Source organism: Chlorocebus sabaeus, chromosome 22 (assembly GCF_047675955.1).
Source record: "Chlorocebus sabaeus isolate Y175 chromosome 22, mChlSab1.0.hap1, whole genome shotgun sequence".
In the NCBI taxonomy this organism is placed as follows: Eukaryota; Metazoa; Chordata; class Mammalia; order Primates; family Cercopithecidae; genus Chlorocebus; species Chlorocebus sabaeus.
Window position 1 is genome coordinate 70,445,719 of NC_132925.1, and position 21,057 is coordinate 70,466,775.

Below are 21,057 nucleotides of genomic sequence, written 5' to 3' on the forward strand. Positions count from 1 at the left end.
ACTTGAGCCCAGGAGTTCAAGACTAGCCTAGGCAACATAGTGAGATCCTGTCTCTACAAAAAAATTCATTAGCCAGGTGTGATGGTGTGCACCTGTAGTTCCATTTACTTGGGAGGCTGAGGTGGGAGGATTGCTTGAGCCCAGGAGGCTGAAGCTACAGTGAGCTATGGTCGTACCACTGTACTCCAGCCTGGGTGATAGAGAGAGAGACCTTGTCTCAAATAATAATAATCTAGGAAAACTTTTTTCTTGGGAAAAATAAGCACTTAAGCAAATTAAAATAACCATTTCTGGAGAACAGGATAGCACTCAATAGCTTAGACATTATTTCCTCTAATAATAGTATTCACGGCATGAGGGTAAGGCTAAACTGGTAATACATGTCAAGCACTTAGCACAGACCCTAACACCTAACCTATACTCAATAAATGGTGTATTACTGATAATACAATTATCATCTGTGCTTCTAAGGTAGAGTTTGTAAGTTCAACCTGCCTTAATACAAGAGGCAAACCCAAATGACTGATTTTTTATCCTTTCCATGTCATAGGGGCAGAAACTGAGATTTAGAGAGACCATGATATTCTCTTAGATAAATAGCAGGGCTGGGACACAAACCCAAACCTCCTGACTCTAAATCCTGTGCGTGTCTCATTGACATCAGGCTGGTGTCTCCTGGTGGCCTTCAGCTCCAGGCTTAATAAGTTGCTTTGCTTCTTTATTTTTCTTTCTTCCTTTAAAACCTGGCTTTTCTTTTCACCAGACTTATGAGATCAGGCTAGAATCTAATAAGGGATTGTCATTTATGAGAATGCCCTCCCCAGGGAATGTCTGCCCGAAGCTGGCTGGAATTGCTTGCCAGGTTGGCATTAGAGCTGCAACAATGGCTGTCCATTGACTGGCCAGCCTTTCTTGTTTACTTTCTCCCAAACTCTGTCAGGCAGAAAGGAGCATGCGGTTAAATGTTTAGAAAACACCAGCAGCCCTCCAGTCTCTACGGGGAGCCACTTGATCAAGAGCAGTGGTCCAATATAAGTTCACTCCATCAACTTCTTTCTTTCTTTTCTTTCTTTCTTTCTTTCTTTCTTTCTTTCTTTCTTTCTTTCTTTCTTTCTTTCTTTCTTTCTTTCTTTCTTTCTTTCTTTCTTTCTTTCTTTCTTTCTTCTTTCTTTCTTTCTTTCCTTTCTTTCTTTCTTTCTTTCTTTCTTTCTTTCTTTCTTTCTTTCTTTCTTTCTTTCTTTCTTTCTTCCTTCCTTCCTTCCTTCCTTCCTTCCTTCCTTCCTTCCTTCCTTCCTTCCTTCCTTCCTTCCCTTCCTCCCTCCCTCCCTCCCTTCCTTCCTTCCTTCTTTCCTTCCTTCCTTCCTTCTTTCTCTCCCTTCCCTTCCCTTGCCTTCCCTTGCCTTCCCTTCCCGTCCCTCCCCTCCACTCCCCTCCCCTCCCCTCCCCTCCCCTCCCCTACCCTCCCCTCCCCTTCCCTTCCCTTTCAGTGTCTCACTGTTACCCAGGCTGGAGTACAGTGGCACAGTCATGGCTCACTGCAACTTGAAACGCCTGGGCTGAAGTGATCTTCCTGCCTCAACCTCTCGTAGATAGGATGATAAGTACATGCCAGGCTAATTTTTTGTAGAGACAGGGTCTCACTCTGTTGCCCAGGCTGATCTCAAACTCCTGGGCTCAGGCAATCTCCCCCGCCTCAGCCTTCCAAAACATTAGGATTACAGGAGGGAACCACCGCACCTGGCCTTCTCCATAAGTTTCCTCATTTGTTGTGCTTCCTGGATAAAGAGAAGTGAGTTTTGCACATGCTTAGAACTCAATTCTATTGCCAGTTTATCTAATTCAGAGCCCTTATTATCTGAAAATATCGTATTTGTTTAATTGTTTTTTTTTTTTTTTTTTTTTTTTTTTTTTTTTTTTTGAGACGGAGTCTCGCTCTGTCGCCCAGGCTGGAGTGCAGTGGCCAGATCTCAGCTCACTGCAAGCTCTGCCTCCCGGGTTCACGCCATTCTCCTGCCTCAGCCTCCCGAGTAGCTGGGACTACAGGCGCCCGCCACCTCGCCCAGCTAGTTTTTGGTATTTTTTTTTTAGTACAGACGGGGTTTCACCGTGTTAGCCAGGATGGTCTCGATCTCCTGACCTTGTGATCCACCTGTCTCAGCCTCCCAAAGTGCTGGGATTACAAGCTTGAGCCATCGCGCCCGGCCACATTTGTTTAATTGTTAATAGTTTCTTTTCTTCGCCTCACCTCTAAAGCAGTTGTTCTTAAAGAGATGATTTTGCACCCCGAGGGACATTTGGCAAGGTCTGGAGACATATGGGGGAGGATCTACTGACATTTAGTGGGTAGAGGTCAGGGGTGCTATTTAGCACCCTATAGTGCCCAGGACTATGCTCCACGATAATGAATTATCTGGCTGCAAATACCAATGAGGTTGAGAACTGTAGGACAAGCTCCAGAGATAATGCCCTTTCAGTCTTATCAGCTGGTGTATATTAGTACCAAGAACAGGGCTTGCACTTAGAGAGTGCTCAGCACATATTGGTTAAGTGAATGAATAAACACATAATCCAGAGCTTTTCCACACTGAATTAATTACATGTGTGCTAGGCTACATCTTAAGTCCAAAGTAATATGGAGTCAGGTCCAGGAGGCCACACAACTGATAAATATCGTCCTGTACCCTGAGTGTTCACATAAGCATGACAGAGCCATGGAAGCATCCCAACAAGTGAAGATTAATTCCATCCTGACTGCCCAAGGAAGATCAATAGCAAACATAGAGACCATTTTTAGCAGCTGCCCATATTTCATCAGCGTGGGGCCAGGAAGTAGCCAAGGGATGGTGATTGTAAAACCTTGCTCCTCCTCTGGCCTTGCTTTGAGACAGTGGCCTGAACCAGCCAACTCTGGTTTGGTGAGTCTAGATCAAGCTTTTCAGAGCAGTGTTAGGCTTTGCAATCAAGGTGATATATTAAGTGCCTAAGCTACATGTGATTTAATATGTAGGATGTATGAGATAGGAAACACTTTGTACAGAAGCAATATAGCCCTTAAGAGCATGGATTCTGGAGTCAGAACACCTAGGTTTACATCCTACTCTGCCTCTTCCTGGCCCTGTTACCTCATAGGATGGGTCAGCCATGTGCCTTTTCTGAGCCTCAATTTTCTCATCCATAAAATGAAGGTAGTAATGGAATCCACCTTATAGAGTTGTTATGAAAATTCATTTAAAAGGCATACAGAGAGAGAGAGAGAGAGAGAGAGAGAGAGAGAGAAAGAGGGAGTTGTTTGGTTTTTTTTGGTTTTGGTTTTGGTTTTGGTTTTGGTTTTTTTTCCTGTTTGTTTTTGTTTTTGAGACTGAGTGTTGCTTTGTCACCCAGGCTGGAGTGCAGTGGCACGACCTCGGCTCACTGCAACCTCCACCCCCTTGGTTCAAGCGATTCTCCTGCCTCAGCCTCCCAAGTAGCTGGGATTACAGGCATGCGCTACCGCACCCGGCTAATTCTTTTGTATTTTTAGTAGAGATAGGGTTTCACCATGTTGGCCAGGCTGGTCTCAAATTCCTGACCTCAGGTGATCTGCCCACCTCGGCCTCCCAAAGTGCTGGGATTACAGGCGTGAGCCACCATGCCTGGCCATAACGGCCCTTGTGTATGAATGAAAGGATTTGGGATAGTTATCAGGCACACAGTCAGCAGCTATTATTTTTGTTTGCGTTTCTCTTAAGGCACAGTACTCAACTATTCAATTTCAGCTTTGGCAAACTGAATTCTCCTCTTCTTTGTCATTCCTCCTCTCTTCCCTCGTTCAGTTTCCTTTCCTCCTTTGCTTCTTTTACACTGCCTGCTTTTCTTCCTCCCTCATTGTCTTTTTCCTTCTCCATTTCCAGTGAACCTTCAAGAGATGCACAGGAGTCCTACTTTGGTATGACTGATGGAACCTGAGATTCTACCCAACTTTATCACTGTATGACCAGGCACCACTTAACCTCTCTGCACTTCAGTTTGGTCATCTATGAAATCCAAACAGAAATCTCATGCCCGTAACCCCAGCACTTCGAGAGGCCTACATGGGAAAATTGCTTGAGTCCAGGGGTTCAAGACCAGCCTGAGCAATAAAGCAAGACCCCATCTCTACAAAAAAAAAAAAAAATAGAAAAAGTTAGCCAGGCATGGTGGCACATGCCTGTGGTCCCAGCTACTCAGGAGGCTGAGGTGGGAGGACTGCTTGAGCCCAGGAGGTCGAGGCCACAGTAAGTCATGTTCATGCCACTGTACTCCAGCCTGGGCAACAAAGCAAGACCCCATCTCAAAAAAAAAAAAAAAGAGAGAGAGAGAAATCTAAACAATGACTCTCCCTGGTAGGGTTGCTGGCAGCATGAAAGAAGTCACTGTACATGTGAAGCACTCCATACTCGTGTGACCTGTAGTAAGTGTTTGCTAGAAGCTAATAGAATCATTTATTGACACTTAAAAAAGAAGTCTCCAGTGATTGCACATTGGGAGGGTAGGCACTGTCTTGAAAGAACTTGAGGGAAAATCACAGCTGACTCCATTTGGAGACATCTGTGTCAGTCTAGGCCATTCTCTGAACGGGAGTGTCAATAGCTCATATTCAGTCAACACCCAGAGATGATATAAAGGGGCCCTGTTCAGTTAGAGTTGACATCATTAGGATGAAATATAAAACTCCATCCACTCAATAGATCCCAAAGTAAGAACGTCCTAGATGCATCCTTCTCCCGCTCTCCAGTTCCTCCAGAATATCTCATCTGATGAGGAGTTTAATAACACACCTTGTTCTCTGGGTGGAAAGAGTGTTTTTTATGTGAGTTTTTCTGGGCCAGGGCTTGGGAGTTGCCTGGAACATCCTCACTTTGGATTGTACTCTGTCCGTTTAAATCATTTGTGAGCCAGATGCAGTGGCTGACAGCTGTAACCCCAGCACTCTGGGAAGCCAAGGCAGGAGAACTACTTGAGCCTAGGGGTTGAAGACAAGCCTAGGCAACATAGTGAGATCCCCGTCTGTACAAAAAATTAGCCAGGTGTGGTGGCACTTGCCTATAGTCCCAGCTATTTGGGAGGCTGAAGTGGGAGGATCACTCGAATTGGGGAAGTCAAGACTGCAGTGAGTCGTGGTCGTGCCACTGTACTCCAGCCTGGGTGACAGAGTGAGACCCTGTGTGAGAAAAAAATATCATTTGTGAATATATTTCAGTGTTAGCTGTGTCTGGGTTCTGAACAGTTAAGACGTTTCTTAACTCAGCAGATATTTATATACCATAGTCTCATCATGTGCCAGGCACTGTTCTAGGCGCTGCGGAGACAGTGGCGAACAAAGCAATCAAGCTCTTAGTTTTGGACCATTGTAGGGCTCAATTGGAAGTACGAAACCTACTTAGATAGCTGGGTTTTCACCCTTCCAGATGGCAGATTTCACTCTAGAAGGTGACCGCACAGAAAATCCTGAGGAGGCATTTTTATGAAGCAGACCCTTTCTCACTAGGCTTTCGAAAAGGTCAAAAAGAACGAGAGAGAGAAGAAAAAATTTTTAAAAAGCTTGCTGCTTCCTTACCAATTTCATATGTTTCTGCTCCAAAGAACAACTAAAGCAAAACCAAAGTAGGCTGGGATTTTGGTCTTTTTGTGTAGCTATTTCCTGTTGCCTTTTAAGCTGACCCCAGTTGTTATGAATGGTTCCATACTGCCCTGTCTTGAATTGCCTTTTGGTTTCTTACCAACCCACTCTCCTCTCTCATCTCCTAAACCAGGCAGTGGGATTGGGAGCCAGGTTGGGGGAGTGTTCTCATATAGACTTGAACCCCATTATGGGCTGCCGTATCAGGTCCCTCCTTGAAACCAGAGTTCTGGCTTGTAGCCAATTCTCACTTCCCTTCTGATCTTCCTCATTTAACCACTGACCAGATGGACAAAGTCTTTCCACCAGTAATCAGCACTTGCACTCTGAGGACTATTATCAGCTGGGGAGCAAACACAGGCCAGCTGGAGACCGAGGTGGGAGTTTTTATCCAACACGTGTAATTGCCTTCGAATTCCTGGAGTTCAATAAGAGGAGAAGGTAGTGGGAAGGGGATCCAGTCAGAGTGGATGTGAAGAGAAGCTTTCCAAAGAGATCGTTTTTTAAATATGTTTTTTATTTCATCTGAAGCGTTGCTACTATTAGCTGCCACTAGATGGGGGTCAATTCTGAAACTATTCTGATAGTCTCTGGGGGTTCAGAAATGATCCTGTATTTGTAAATATCATCATTGTGCTCCACGTACAGCTCTCTTCAAATATAACTCCTGTTTTCTTTTTTTGTTTTTTGTGGTTTTTGTCTTTAGAGACAGGATCTTGCTGCATTTCCCAAGCTGGTCTTGAACTGCTGCTGGGCTCCAGTGATCCTCCTGCCTCAGCTTCCCGAGTAGCTGGGACTACAGGCGCACACCACAATGCCCGGTTAATTTGTTAATTTTTTGTAGAGATGCGTTCTCACTGTGTTGCCCAGGCAGGTCTCAAACTCCTGGGCTCCAACAATGCTCCCGCCTCAGCCTCCCAAGTTGCCGAGATTACAGGCGTGAGCCAACACACCTGGCGCAGGTCAGGTTTTAAGATAAATTTAAAATTCCCAGTTGGGATTTTATTTTTTTCTGTTCGTTGTTATAATTTAAAAAGAAATTTCAATTGACATGTTGGGGGAAAAGTTCATTTGAATAATATGGTATTTATTATGTGAGTAACCTTGTTCAGGTCACTTACACTCTGGCCTGGGAGTCAGAGTCCTGAGTTTTAAGCCCAGGTCTGGCATTAACTAGCTGTGTGGCTTTGGGCACATCCATTCCTTCGTTTCCCCATGTTTCAAATAAGCAGTGGTTCATAGATACCTTCTAAGATGCTTTCTATTTATCAATTCCGCAGTTCTAACTACTTCTATTCAAATTATTTTTTTCTGGAAGTCAAGTGAGTTTTCATGCCTGCTTCATGATTCTTTGTTTTTGTACCCACTCATCTGATCCATTGAAAATGGGCTGCGTGGGAAGTTTTCTCACCATTTGTCACTTTACAGTGTGTGTAGTACCATCTGTATTGCTAAGTGGTTGAGCGCTTTGGGCTTTGAATTTGGGTCTGGTTCTGCCACTTATGAATCTTGTTATTTATTATTTCTCTAACATCCGTTGGAGTGCTAAGAGCACCCACCTCATGTAAGCATCATGAGAACTGATTATGTAAAGTGCTTAGTGCAATACCTGGAATATAGAAAGTGCCTATGAGTGGTATTACTGGTATAATTAAAGTGCCTCGCTGGGTGCCAGGCACACAGAAGACACTCAGAAACCAGTGGTTCCTTCTCTTTCTTTATTTCCCCTATAGCAGCTCTGGAGAATTTTTCTGCCGTATGCTTGTTAAGTGACATGCTAACTTTACCTGTTATTTATCTTCTTTAAAATGGGTCAGTAATATTCCTCCCATTAAAAATGTGTGTTTTTTTAAATGGGAAAATATATAGATTACAGAAAAGCGTAGCTGTTGGTTTTCAAACAAATGGGGACTACAGTAATTGTGGGCCTCAGAAGTGGCTGATTTTATTCTCAGAGTTTCAGATTAAATGCTGTCAGGACATTTCTTATGAGGCTCAGAAAGGTCAAGTAACTTCTCTAAGGTAACACAGCTAGTAAGAGATAAACTACGATTTCGATCCAGAGTGTAACTGCATTAGAACTCCTGTGTGAGTTACATCACTTCTCAGGCCTTCATTTCCTGGTGGTTAAAATGAAGATGCCCCCTTGATAAGTTTGTGTAGAGGTTGAAATTCTATACATTAATGAGTGTTAAATGTCAAGCACTTTGCCTGGCCCACAGCAGGGTTTCTGTTTGTGTTGGTTGTGTCTCTTCGCTGGCACCACTTAAATCAAGGTTTGCTCACTCAGATGACAGAACTCCCTCCCAGAGCCTGGCTGGTCATACATACATTTGGGTGAACCAGAGACCACAAACCTCATCGGAATAAGGAACTACTCTGCCCTGCTTTGGCCAAATGTTGCCATGGAGGAAATCAAGCCCAGAATTTCCAGGTCTTACCATTTGTCAAAAGAAGTTGTCAATCTGGATTTTTAAATTATGTGGCATTACCTGATTTCTAATATTACCAACTAATATTTATTCATAAGCACTGTTGTGATGAACCTATCAGCAGAGCCGTCTTTCCACAGAGGAAAGAGCTCAGTGAATATTGAACACCATGTGTGCTGTGTGGACATGTAACCCTGGCGTTTTTCTCTCTAGTTCATCTGTGCTCCCCTCTCCAGCCTGCCCTGTGTGGTGTTCCACCAAACCCTCAGGTGTTTGTTCATGCCCCTCCCCAGATGTCAGCCTCTCTTGGTTGGTGTATTGTCATCAATGGGAGCCTCAGTGATTATGAGTAGATGACCTTCTCATATCGATGACATCATTTGGAGAGTCTGTGCTTTGGAACCCTTTTGCTTTGGTTTTGACACAGAAACTTGTGGAGTCTTATGAAGATGCTTTTAGTTGCAAGAAGCAGAATCCGGCTGGGCACTATGGCTCACATCTGTAATCCCAACACTTCGGAAGTCCAAGGCGGGCAGGTCGCTTGAGCCCAGGAGTTCCTGACCAGCATAGGCAAGATAGTGAGACCCCGTCTCTGCAAAGAAATATAAAAATTAGCTAGGCATGATGGCCTGTACCCATAGTCCCAGCTACTTGGGAGGTGGAGGCAGGAGGATCACTTGAGCCCAGGAGGTCGAGGCTGAAGTGAGCCATGTTTGTGCCACTGCATTCCAGCCTGGGTGACAGAGTGAGACTCTGTCTCAAAAATAAATAAATAAAGCAGAATCCTCCCTCTTAGCTTAAGAGAGGGAAAGAAAAGGACTATAAGTGACTGAAAAACATTAGGAACCCTGACAACAAGTCTCTTAAGCTTTTCTTCTTAGGTCACATGATTTCTCTTGCCTCCTTTTTTTTTTTTTTTTTTTTTTTTTTTGAGATTGAGTCTTGCTCTGTCACCCAGGCTGGAGTGCAGTGGGGGCACAATCTTGGCTCACTGCAATCTCCACCTCCTGGGTTCAAGCAACTCTCCTGCCTCAGCCTCCCCAGTATCTGAGATTACAGACGCACACCACTACACCCAGCTAATTTTTGTATTTTGTAGTAGAGACAAGCTTTTGCCATGTTGGTCAGGCTGGTTTCAAACTTCTGACCTCAAGTGATCCTCCTGCCTTGGCCTCCCAAAGTGCTGGGATTACAGGTGCTAGCCACCGCGCCCAACTCTCTTGCCTCCTTCTAGCTATTTGTCTGCCTCATTGTTTCTGCAGTTGGCTTTCCTTTTCTCCATACACACACAAACAATGGCTGCCCATAAACACCCAAGTTTTTAATCCTCTCAGACCCAATTCCAGATTCCCTGGACTGAGGTTCTGATTAGCCCAGCTTGAGTCAGGTATCTATCCCTTGCCCAATCAACTGAGGCCAAAGGGGCAGGACCAAGTAAAACCTAGCCACCAATGCCCAAGTTTGTCATGAAATGGTTAGGTGCATCAAAAAGATATCTACAATTGAATAGTCTAGAATAAAAATTATCTGTTGCTAAAAGGAATATTGACTAATATGAGGGAGGTCCAAAGCAAAATGGAAAGGCAAAAAAGATGATTTTTTTTTTTTTTTAAGATAGAGTTTTGCTCTTGTTGCCCAGGCTGGAGTGCAGTTATGCGATCTCGGCTCAGCCTCCCAAGTAGCTGGGATTACAGGCACCTGCCACAACGCCCAGCTAATTTTTTGTACTTTTAGTAGAGGCAGGGTTTCACTATGTTGGACAGACTGGTCTCAAACTCCTGACCTCAGATCATCCACCTGCCTTGACCCCCAAAGTGCTGAGATTACAAGTGTGAGCCAACACGCCCAGCCTGATTTTTTAAAGTCAGGAAATAAACTTATTTGGATTATGGGACAACAGAGTAGCTTTAAATATTTTCTCAATTATGACATATTCCTTAATGGATTCATACTGTGTGATCTTTTGAGCATTATTTTATTATATCTTTCTGTAGGGCATACACCTAGGATTAGCTTTCGAAGGTTGTTTTACAAAAGAAGTAAAGTGATTTAAACTGACACATTTATTTATTTCTCTCTTAATTATATCCTCCTCTGGTATAGAAACACTGACATATTTATTTATTTCTCTCTTAATTATTTCCTCCTCTGGTATAGAAAAGTAGAAAAAAAAGATGACTTTTTTCTTTTTTTAAAGTTACACATTAATTCAAATCTTGACTTAACTGTTTTCTTGCCTAGGTAACTTTGAGTAAATTACTGTAAACTCTGTACCTCAATTTCCTGTCTGTAAAATGGGGATGTTGCCATGTCATAAATTTTTGCAGAGCTTTATAATGCATGTAAAGAGCCCAGCTCAGTGCCTAGAACTAATAAAGACTTGCTCCCTTTCCCCTTGCCACCCAAGGTGTATATTTGACCTTGGCTTTGCAGAATTAAGGACATAGGCTGAGGCCATGAGACAAAGTAAAGCTTACTCACTTACCTCTTAGCACTACCTCAGTGGTTCCTGTGGGCCACATCTTCATAATACCATGATCTAACCAGCTGAGCTAGTTTTCAGACCCTTAGAGCTGAGTTCGATCAAAACTATAAATTCAGTAATTCGTATTGTTCACATTGAAAACAGGTTACTTATCCCAGTCTGAGCCTCAATTTATCTGTTAAATGGGGATAATAATACCAATCCCAGAAGGTAACTGTGCCACTCAGAAATAATGTATATAAAACACTCATGCAATGCTGAATAGGTTGTTGGTACTCAGTAATGGAGGCTACTTTCTTTTTCAATTCGGTTTATATGTATCTGAGTTCCTAGATCTTATCATTTTGTACAGTGGCTTAGAGACAAAATGCTGCCCCTGCTTTTCAAAAGTGACCTAGCAATTCCACATCCATGGACAAAGCTAGATGTGCAAAGTTCATGGTGACATTGCTTGTGATAGCAAAAGATTGGAAACAACCTGTGTCTCTTATTTAATTATCAGGTATCCACACAATGATTGATACTATAGAGTCTTTAAAAAGAATGAGGTCCATCTATATGTGCTGACATTGGAAAGATCAACAAGAAACATTGAATTTAAAAAGCAAGAGGCGAAACAGCAAGTGAAGCATAGTCCTACTCGAATTGAAAAAGAAAGAAACAACAACAAAAAATATGTATACACACACCTACACAGATACACACATATACACACATATATGTCAGATTTCTGGATAGTTACACTCACGCAGAAATATTAAGAGTGCTTCATTTGGAAAACAATACATTCAACATAATATGTACTAAAGTAAAATAATATGAAATATTTTAATATGTAAATATATATCTGAAAATACATATAAAAGTGGTCTATGAGGATTCTTAAACTAACAGGATGGTGATTTCTGCAGATAAAATGGTTTGGAACATGAGTTAATCAAGGAGTATCTTGGCATTCAAAGATTTTTTTAGTATTGCAATTCTGAATAATAAAAACCTAAATATAATCAAAAATATATATATCAAACTGTTCTTAACTATGTATCTTAACTGTTCTTAACTATGGTGGTGATAGTAAACTATGTTGGTGGACTAAAAGTAGGGGGAGAGTTTCCAAAATGAAGACTTTTCATTTTTATTTTAAGAGATGAGGTCTATGTTGCCCACAGGCTTGCGTGCAGTGGCTATTCAAAGGTATGATCCTGGCTCACTACAGTCTTGAACTCCTGGCCTCAACCGATCCTCCCACCTCAGCCTCTTTAGTAGCTGGGACTGTAGGTGCATGCTACCATGCCCAGAGAGACGTTAAACACACCAATGAATAAATACATTTTTTTTCTTTTTTTGGAAAAGGGTCTGTCTCTGTCACCCGGGCTGGAGTGCAGTGGTACAATCTCAGCTTACTGCAGCCTCAACCTCCCAGGCCAAAGTGATTCTCCCAACTCAGCCTCTGAGTAGCTGGGACTACAGGCACATACCACTGCACCAGGCTAATTTTTGTATTATTTGTAGAAAGGGGTTTCACTATGTTGGCCAGGCTCGGCTCAAACTCCTGGCCTCAAGTCATCCACCCTGATTGGCCTGATTGGCCCCCCAAAGTGTGGGATTACAGGCATGAGCCACTGTGCCCAGCTGAATAAAGCCTTTTTTTTTTTTTTCTTTTTTGAGACAGAGTTTCACTGTGTCACTCAAGCTGTAGTGCAGTGGCATGATCTCAGCTCACTGCAAACTCCACTGCCCAGGTTCAAGCAAATTCTCATGCCTTAGCCTACTGAATAGCTGGGATTACAGATGTGCACCACATGCCTAGCTATTTTTTTGTAGTTTTAGTAGAGACGGGGTTTCACTATGTTGCCCAGGCTGGTCTCAAACTCCTGGCCTCAAGCGATCTGCCTGCCTCTGCCTCCCGAAGTGCCAGGATTACAGGCGTGAGCTACTGTGCCGGCTGGCTTTTTTTTTTTTTTTGAATAAAACATTAATTCCAGGAAAAATATAGTAGTTTCCTCTGGGATGGAGAGGCTTTCTTTTTTTTTTTTTAAATAAAACATTAATTCCAGGAAAAATATAGTAGTTTCCTCTGGGATGAAGACCTACTTTACATAGAATAATTTTGTGTGCATTGTTTGAACTCGGTGGACTGTATGGACATTATTTTTGCAATCTATTGACTAGCCTGTGCTATTTGTTCTTCTTTTAAATCCAGTTACTCCCATATAATAAATCTGTTTCTGGCCAAGCCTATTTATTAACTCAACTAAAGCCATTTTTAGGCTGAGAACATCTCATAGAAAATAAATGACACAATGAGTCCAAAGGTTTGCTTGCCAGCCATGGCCCTGACACCACTCTTGCTGTCTTGTTTCTGCAGATGACAGAAGGCAGGCACTGCCAGGTGCACCTCCTGGATGATAGGAGACTGGAGCTGCTGGTTCAGGTAGGTGTTGCCCACGTGGGCGTTGCCCAGATAGGTTTTGCCCGGGTAGGTGTTGCCCAAGTGGGTGTTACACAGATAAGTCTTCCCCAGGTAGGTTTTGCCCACACAGGGACCGCTCATCCTCGTTCCCTCTCTGAGCCTCTTAGTCTGTATTCAGTCTTCTCCGTTATCTTTGCCTCAAAGCCAATGACTCAGAATTGATCAAGGGGGAGAAAAGCATCTTCAAAGTCAGAAAACTTGGTCCATATGTTAGAGTAATTATAGCCTGGTGACATGGATTCAGAGACACTTAGGTTCCAATCTCAGCTTGACACTTAATAGCTCTGTGACCCTGGGAAATTGACATTACTTCTCTGACCTCTTGTCAGCAAATTGGGAACCGTAGTACTTCCTGTAAGGATTATTGTGAGGTGAGAATCTGTATTCTGCCACTGTCCAGCTACATGGCATTGTGCAAGTGAAATACCCAGTTTCATCAACTGTGAACTGCCTAGGCTTCTCAGAAGAATTATGGTTAAAAATCAAGCTAGATTATATATGGGAGTGAAATCTCTTTGTAAAATATATGGCACTATGTAAGTGATTTTATATATATAATCACTTTTTTTTTTTTCAGACAGAGTCTTGCTTGCTCTGTCGCCCAGGCTGGAATGCAGTAGCACAATCTCAGCTCACTACAACCTCTGCCTCCCGGGTTCAAGTGATTCTCCTGCCTCAACCTCTTGAGTAGCTGGGATTACAGGCCACTGCCACCTCGCCTGGCTAATTTTTGTATTTTTAGTAGAGACAGGGTTTCACCATGTTGGCCAGGCTGGCCTTGAACCCCTGACCTCAAGTGATCCACCCTCCTCAGCCTCCCAAGATGCTGGGATTACAGGCATGAGCCACTGCGCCCAGCCAACTGATGATATTTCAATTGTTGATGCTTCTCTTTCTATTCACCCAACACTCTGGTCCAAGAGTCTTTAAAAATTGTGAAAGTCCCTGCGGACAGGCCACACCTACAGCTAGCCTAGAATTTTCTCCTCTAACCAAACCTAAATTCTTTTCTCTTCTGAGGCCTGTCCCTAGCCCACTATGCTTAGGCTTCAATTAGAGTGAAATAAGACAGTCAACAGTAGCTTTGCCCAAGTAGACCTTTAGTCTAGATGTCTGCCTGTTTCTTTTCGTTTTTTTTTTTTCTTTAAATCATGTCCATTTTTATCCCCAACAGCCATCGTAATACACCCTAAGCTGTTTGACTCAAAGTTCAGAAAGAATCCATCCAGAGTGCCCTCCAGCAAGCATTCCCCTCTTCTTCCCCAGTCCCTCCAAATCCAGCATCAATTATCACTCCAGGCATTCTGGCTGGTTCCAAGCCTATGCTTCTTCTCAGCAGATCCAAAGCTTCCCAGAAGCTTATAGATTACATCCTTCTTCTAACTAGGTGCTCGTTACTGTTGATGATGATGTGTGGAATGGGTACAATTTCTCTACCTTAGGAAGGAAAAGCTTAGGCTTTAGAAGGAGACAGACTAGGTTCAAATCCCTGCTCTTACTAACAATGTAACATCAAGCAAGGTGCTTAACCACTCTGGGCCTTGGTTGACTCATTTATAAAATGGAAATAAAAAGCTTACCTCATAGCTCATTAAAAGGATTAAATGACAATGGATATAAGTTCAGCATAATACATGGAAACTATTATTATTATTATTAATATTTTCATCAGCAGCCCCACAACTTTGAGTCTTGGGCTTCTTCAACTGGCCACCAAGAAGCAAAATGATTCCCGCAATCTTTTATATATCACAGATAACCAAGCAGCAAGGTGTTTAATATTCTTTGTCTTGGGCATTAGCATCACGTTACATATAAAAGAGTATTTTTTCCAAAACATCTTAGTAAGTGCACCTTAGAGGGGAAATTGCAAACACATGAAAACAATAGTCTCATTGATATTCCTATTCCCATCTCTTCTCCTTCCCACAATTCTTAAAGAATTGTCTATATTACATCAACCTAATCCACAAACAAGGGCAGGTAATAAAAGAAAACAAACAAATAAACAAAAGCTGCTTTAAACTGTCTAGGGCAGAGGAAGGTGGTAGCAGTAAGAGAGAGGCAACCAAATTGCTTCTAACCAGATTTTTATTTTGACAGCCCAAACTTTTAGCAAGAGAGTTGCTGGACCTAGTGGCTTCACATTTCAACCTGAAAGAAAAGGAGTATTTTGGAATAACATTCATAGATGACACGTAAGTCTTTTAATAGTTTTAGATGCTTTACCTTTTGCCTGGGCTACCTACTTGCTGTCATCCATGATTAACAAAAAAGGAAATAAGTCCTCCAGGATTCAGAACGTGTCCTGCCTAGCTAAAGTTTTTTTAATATGCGATTTTTCTCCTAGGACTATTGCAAAGGGAGAAGAAAAGGGATACTGACCATTTTAGGAACTCAAAATATTGTTTAAGTGTTTTAGAAATTTGTAGTAGTGAGTTTGTTATTCCTGATTACAGTGTATCTTCTCATGTCTTTGAATGTGATTGTGCTTGCTAATTATCTTATATATCAGTGATAGAAATACTAAATATTTACTCACATCTTGAAACTGAGTTGATGTGTTGGTGTTGGTGGCAAGAAAGCTTAAAGGCAAATTTGTGGCCCACTTGAAAAACATGTATATAGTTTAATACGGAAGGAACTTTTAAACTACCACTTAGGTCCATTTTATGTTGCCTTCTCAACTATCTTTTTCTTTTTTTCCTTTTGCCTTTTATGCTAAGTTGTTGAATGTTGTATATATTTGTCAACAATATATATGCTCCCCAAAACAAAGCAGGTAAATAAAAATAAAATTCATGGGGATTTAACACTCTAAGCAAATGTGTTTGGACTTACTAGCTCTTTTCTCTGTGTGTGTGTGTGTGTCTGTGTGTGTGTGTGTGTGTGTGTCTGTCTGTCTTTTTTATGGCAGCCCAATTTGCCACATTATATGCAGCTCTATACATTATCAGAGGAATCCTTCCTCTTTCTGCAGATAATTTCCAAAGAGCTCCTTAAATATTAAAATGCAAGAAGATGTGCTCCAGACATAAAATATGTTGGCCAACCACCCAGCATTCTTTTCATAATGCTGCCAATTTAAATGTTTTTCAGTTCTTCAGTTTAATCAGGTGGAAAATCATCTCAAGAAAGAGTTAATTTGCTTGTAACATCTTGTGGCTTCTGATCATTCTCAGCCTGCGTGGGCTGTGAGCCTAGGACCTCCAGGATATGCCAGCAGGCTCAGGACTTGTGCTGGGCAAAAACCAGGCAGCTGAATTATCAGGAGGAGTAGAAAAACCTGAAAACTTTGATTCTGGACTGAGGATATTTCCCAAAGAGGACTTGACAAGGCAGCAGAGAGTACACTAGACATCTCTCACCTCACTCTGAATCACGCAGCAGCTACCATTTGAGAGGCTCTGTATGACCTGTCCTCTACTGGATGAAATGGGAAATGCCAACGTCCATAGCCAGCATCAACTCCTGCGAATCAGTGATTGAACATGCACAAATATAGGCTGACTCCAAATGTGGATGAAATCATAGCAAACAGTATGAGACATAAAGCCATAAATATACAATGGCTAGGTTATGTGGTATAAATTGTAACTGCTATAAGGACTATAATTTAGGCAGAGGTCACATAGAATAGGGTTAACAACATGAATATTGGAGTAATTTATTCATTGAAAAAATAATGGCTGGGTGTGATAGTTCACACTTACAATCCCCGCACTTTGGAGGGCCGAGATGGGAAGATCCCTTGAGTCCAGGAGTTTCAGAGCCACCTAAGCAATATAGGGAGATCTCATCTCTACAAAAATAAAAATTAAAAAAATCAGGCAGGCATGGTGGTACACACCTATAGTCCCAGCTCCCCAGGAGGCTTAGGTAGGAGGATTGCGTGAGCCCAGAAAGTGGAGGTTGCAGTGAGCCATGGTCTCACCACTGCACTCCAGCCCAAGCGACAGAGTGAGATCCTGTCCCAAACAAAAACAAAGCCAGTATGATGAGAGTACAGAGATTAAGAGGCAAAGTGGTACAGGATGAGGGTTGAGAGGGAGGCAGGAGCAGGTATCAGAGAATCTTGATAGCTAGCTGTGTGACCTTAGATCAGTTACTTAACATCTCTTGACACTCAAGTTTTCTCATCTGTATGCTGGACATAATAATAGTGACTTATATAGTATATACTACATAAGGCACCTATAATAGGGTACTAGTATTCAATACTATTAAATCAGGTGAGGTATGCAGAGTATATCTCACAGGCCCACAATAAAAGGGAGCTATCATCCCAATGTATTGCAATAAGGGAGTGTTGAGAAGGAAACTGAAGGAGGACTGGAGTAGGCGTCACACAGACAACTAACTAAAATTGGATCTTGCAGATCAGGTAGACTTTAAATAGATGGGAGGGGACATGGGAGGTAACATTCTAGGCAAGAGTTATTTTGTGGGCAAATGAATGAACATGGCAACGAACAAGGTACATTTGCCCAAGGTTGAAGACACTGGCCTGATCATGGGGACAAGATCATAGGTGAGCCTTGTTAGTCACACAGATAGAGGAGGCACACCCAGGCCATGGAAGGATGTTATAGGGAGGAGGAATGTGGCTTTTGACTTGCAGTGTCAGAGGTCCCTCAGGCTGCAAGGTTTGTGGCAGACTGGAAAAGAGGGTCCTGGCCACATGAGAGGCTTCGGGAAAAGCTCCAAGCTCAGTGGAATATAAACCAGACAGTGCATAAGTAAGGGGTTCAGCCTGTAAGACCTTCTCTTCAGAAAGCAAAGAAATAATAGGCCAGGTGTGGTGGCTCACACCTGTAATCTCAACACTTTGGAGGCCGAAGTGGGTGGATCACCTGAGGTCAGAAGTTTGAGACCAGCCTGGGCAACACAGCAAAACCCCGTCTGTACTAAAAATATAAAAATTAGCTGGGCGTGGTGGAGGGCACCTGTAATCCCAGCTACTCAGGCACCTGAGGCACAAGGATCACTTGAACCTGGGAGGTGGTGGTTGCAGTAAACCGAGATTGTGCCACTCCAGCCTGGATGACAAAGCGAGACTCTGTCCAAAAAGAAAAAAGGAATAATAGGAATGACTTCCTTCAATTATTTGGGCCACCCTTCTCGTTGTCTGCTCTGAGATTTCTTTCTCAAAACTACACTGGGAGAAGAATGGCTCACACAGCCTTTGGCTGAGCCAAAGGAGATAACTATACTTATGTTCTTTCCAAGAACCCTGGCTCCAAAATGTCCTCTGTGCACTCCCCTGCAAGCGAAGGCAGAGTCTCTTTCTGAATTATGACCAGTTTGGGGAGGTGTCTCCTGGCTCTAGTCGTGTTTATTTTCAGAAGAAGTATGAGCGGAGCTGTTGAGGGGGTGGAAATTGGCCATTTCTACCTTTCTGGGGAGCAGGCCTGGAAAATTGCTGATGTCTAAGGGTGTCTCCTTGGAATGTCTTGGTCACAAGCCTAGTGCTTTTTCTTTGTCTGGTAAATATTTTTGGAAAGTATTTTCTTTCAGCACTTCCCTCCTGCCTCCCTTCGCCCCCGTAAAACCACTGAGTGAGGGCCCTCCCAGGATGCCATCTGAGTTGCATTTTCCAGCCTAGATGCCACATGCGTCTTTTGCCTTTGGTGAACTTTAGAGGAAGGCAAAGCTGAAAGGAACATTTTGTCAATGAAAGTAGCTACTGTCTACAACTCATCCACAGACCAAGAGGAGAAACGGAAAAATAGATGGCAATTACATAATAAAAGCAGTGATGATGACCAACAACAACAGATTCAAGGTCACGTTATGGGGAGAGGGATAGAGTTTCTGAGATTACGCTTGTTAGTGCCTTGCGCAGCTCTGTGTGCAAAGTGAGTCTTTCACCCCTAGAGGGCAGTCACGGCCCTCCTGAGGCACCAGCCCTTCAGGTCACCATAATGGTTCCATCTCTTCACCCATTTCATTTTTTGTTTTGCCTTCTCATGTTTTGAAAGGCTTTGCTAAATAAGCTTTGTTAACCAAGAAATAACAAATAGACTTTACAACACAACTGTGACTTTTGATCACTGTCCCTTCCAATGGGACTGTGACAATGGGCCTTCTGTTGATATAATTCTAGCCAAAAATAAAACTTGCTTTGTGGTTGGTCTGCACTCCTGATAGGGGTGGATATGGCTGTCTTTTTAAGATATTGGTTAGGTCTATTATATTTACTGATGGGAAAACCTGACAAAAGCAAGTTATAAGCAATAAGTAACCTTGATTACATTTCAGTAGTAGAATTATGGGCATTTAAAAAAAAATTCTTCTAGACTTTTTCCTCTTGATGAGATTGTGGGTAGATTTTTAAAAAAATCTAATTTGTAATTTATCCTTTTAAAAAACTATTTCATATTATATATGCATGAATATCTTCTTTAATGTCATGGTTGAGTCCAGTCCCTTTTGATTACCTTCCCACTGCAACTGTAGTTTCTTCCACAGAGGTAACCAGTACTAGCAAGTTGCTGTGTGACTCTCCGGAAATATATCTAAAAATGTTCATCAATATTTAATAGTGTTTTGAGCATGCATCTGTGGTTAACATAATTGTTTTATGCTGTATGTGTTATTGTACAACTTGCTTCATTCTTTCATAAACACCATTCCATGCAAGTTCATACAAATATACATTATGCTTTCAATTTCTTTTTAGAGACAGGGTCTCACTCTGTTTCCCAGGCTGGAGTGCAGTGGCATGATCATAGCTCACTGCAGCCTTGAACTCCTGGGCTCCAGTGATCCTCCTGCCTTAACCTCCTGAAATGCTGAGATTACAGGTGTGAGCCACCATGTCTAGCCTGTTATGCTTTTAAAATCATACATCTTTCCTAAGAAAACTTTTGAGATCTGATACTATAAAATATGTTATATATTTTAAGACACACATTTGACCATCTGTGAAACTGGGATGTGTCTTTAAATCAGTGGCATCCTAAACTTGATGAAATATAGTGTAAGACTCTCTTAATGTCAGTCTCCTATCTTATTATGTTTTACACACAAGTGCAGTAGTTCTAAGGACCTCCCCTTGTGTTACTTAATCAGCTTATTTATCTTTATAATATTCCTGCAAGGAAAGCTGGGAACAGGTATCAAAAGCCTTGTCTTGTAACTATGGAAACAAAGACACACTCTTTCCAGCGTTTAACCGGCTAAGTATCAGAGACTGAGTCAGAAGTCGTTATAAAAGCTGATTCAGCTGGGCGCGGTGGCTCAAGCCTATAATCCCAGCACTTTGGGAGGCCGAGGTGGGCGGATCACGAGGTCAGGAGATCGAGACCATCCTGGCTAACACAGTGAAACCCTGTCTCTACTAAAAATACAAAAAAAAAAAAAAAAAGAAATTAGCCAGGCATGGTGGCGGGCGCCTGTAGTCCCAGCTACTCGGGAAGCTGAGGCAGGAGAATGGCGTGAACCCGGGAAGCAGAGCTTGCAGCGAGCCGAGATCGCGCCACTGCACTCCAGCCTGGGCGACAGAGTGAGAATCCGTCTCAAAAAAATAAAAATAAATAAATAAATAAAATAAAAGCTGATTCAACCCTCTGGTCTCATTTTCTCCAGTACTGAAAGTCCTGGGTACTTTTATATACAAGTCCACTGGGTGGGGTGGCGGGGAGTAGGGAGGAAGAAAAGAAGTCCTGAATTCAAATCCCAGCTCTAGCACTTTCCTCACTGGCTTATTGTAAAATATAGCTCTAATGTATAAAGAGTTCCAACTTGGTTGGCACAGGGTCATTGCTCAATAGAGACTAGCTATTGTTATTATTACTACTGCTAATATTATTATTTATTCTCACTTTTCCTGTTTACTTATAATGAATACAGCCTAGAATTTTCTGATTTTGTTTTTTAATTTTTTACTCAAGGACTAAAAGGTTTTTGAAAATGTCTTCTGGCCCATTCTAGATTTTATTACATTTTAACACGCTATCCTACCACCATCAGCATGTTCTTAGATTGAATTTTATGTAAGCAAGTAAAAGAGGGTCTATGCCCTCTG

The 21,057-nt window shown here is 42.3% G+C and overlaps 1 protein-coding gene across 3 annotated transcripts in view; it reads left to right on the plus strand.

Annotated features, from left to right (window-relative positions):
- FRMD4B (FERM domain containing 4B) overlaps positions 1–21,057 on the plus strand; it is a 363,826-nt gene that overhangs the window by 208,279 nt on the left and 134,490 nt on the right. For all 3 annotated transcript variants that reach the window (XM_007984946.3, XM_007984948.3, XM_073009939.1), the window contains 2 exons: positions 12,924–12,989; positions 15,132–15,226. In XM_007984946.3, the coding sequence (XP_007983137.3) occupies positions 12,924–12,989; positions 15,132–15,226 (161 nt within the window). The remainder of the gene's footprint in view (positions 1–12,923; positions 12,990–15,131; positions 15,227–21,057) is intronic.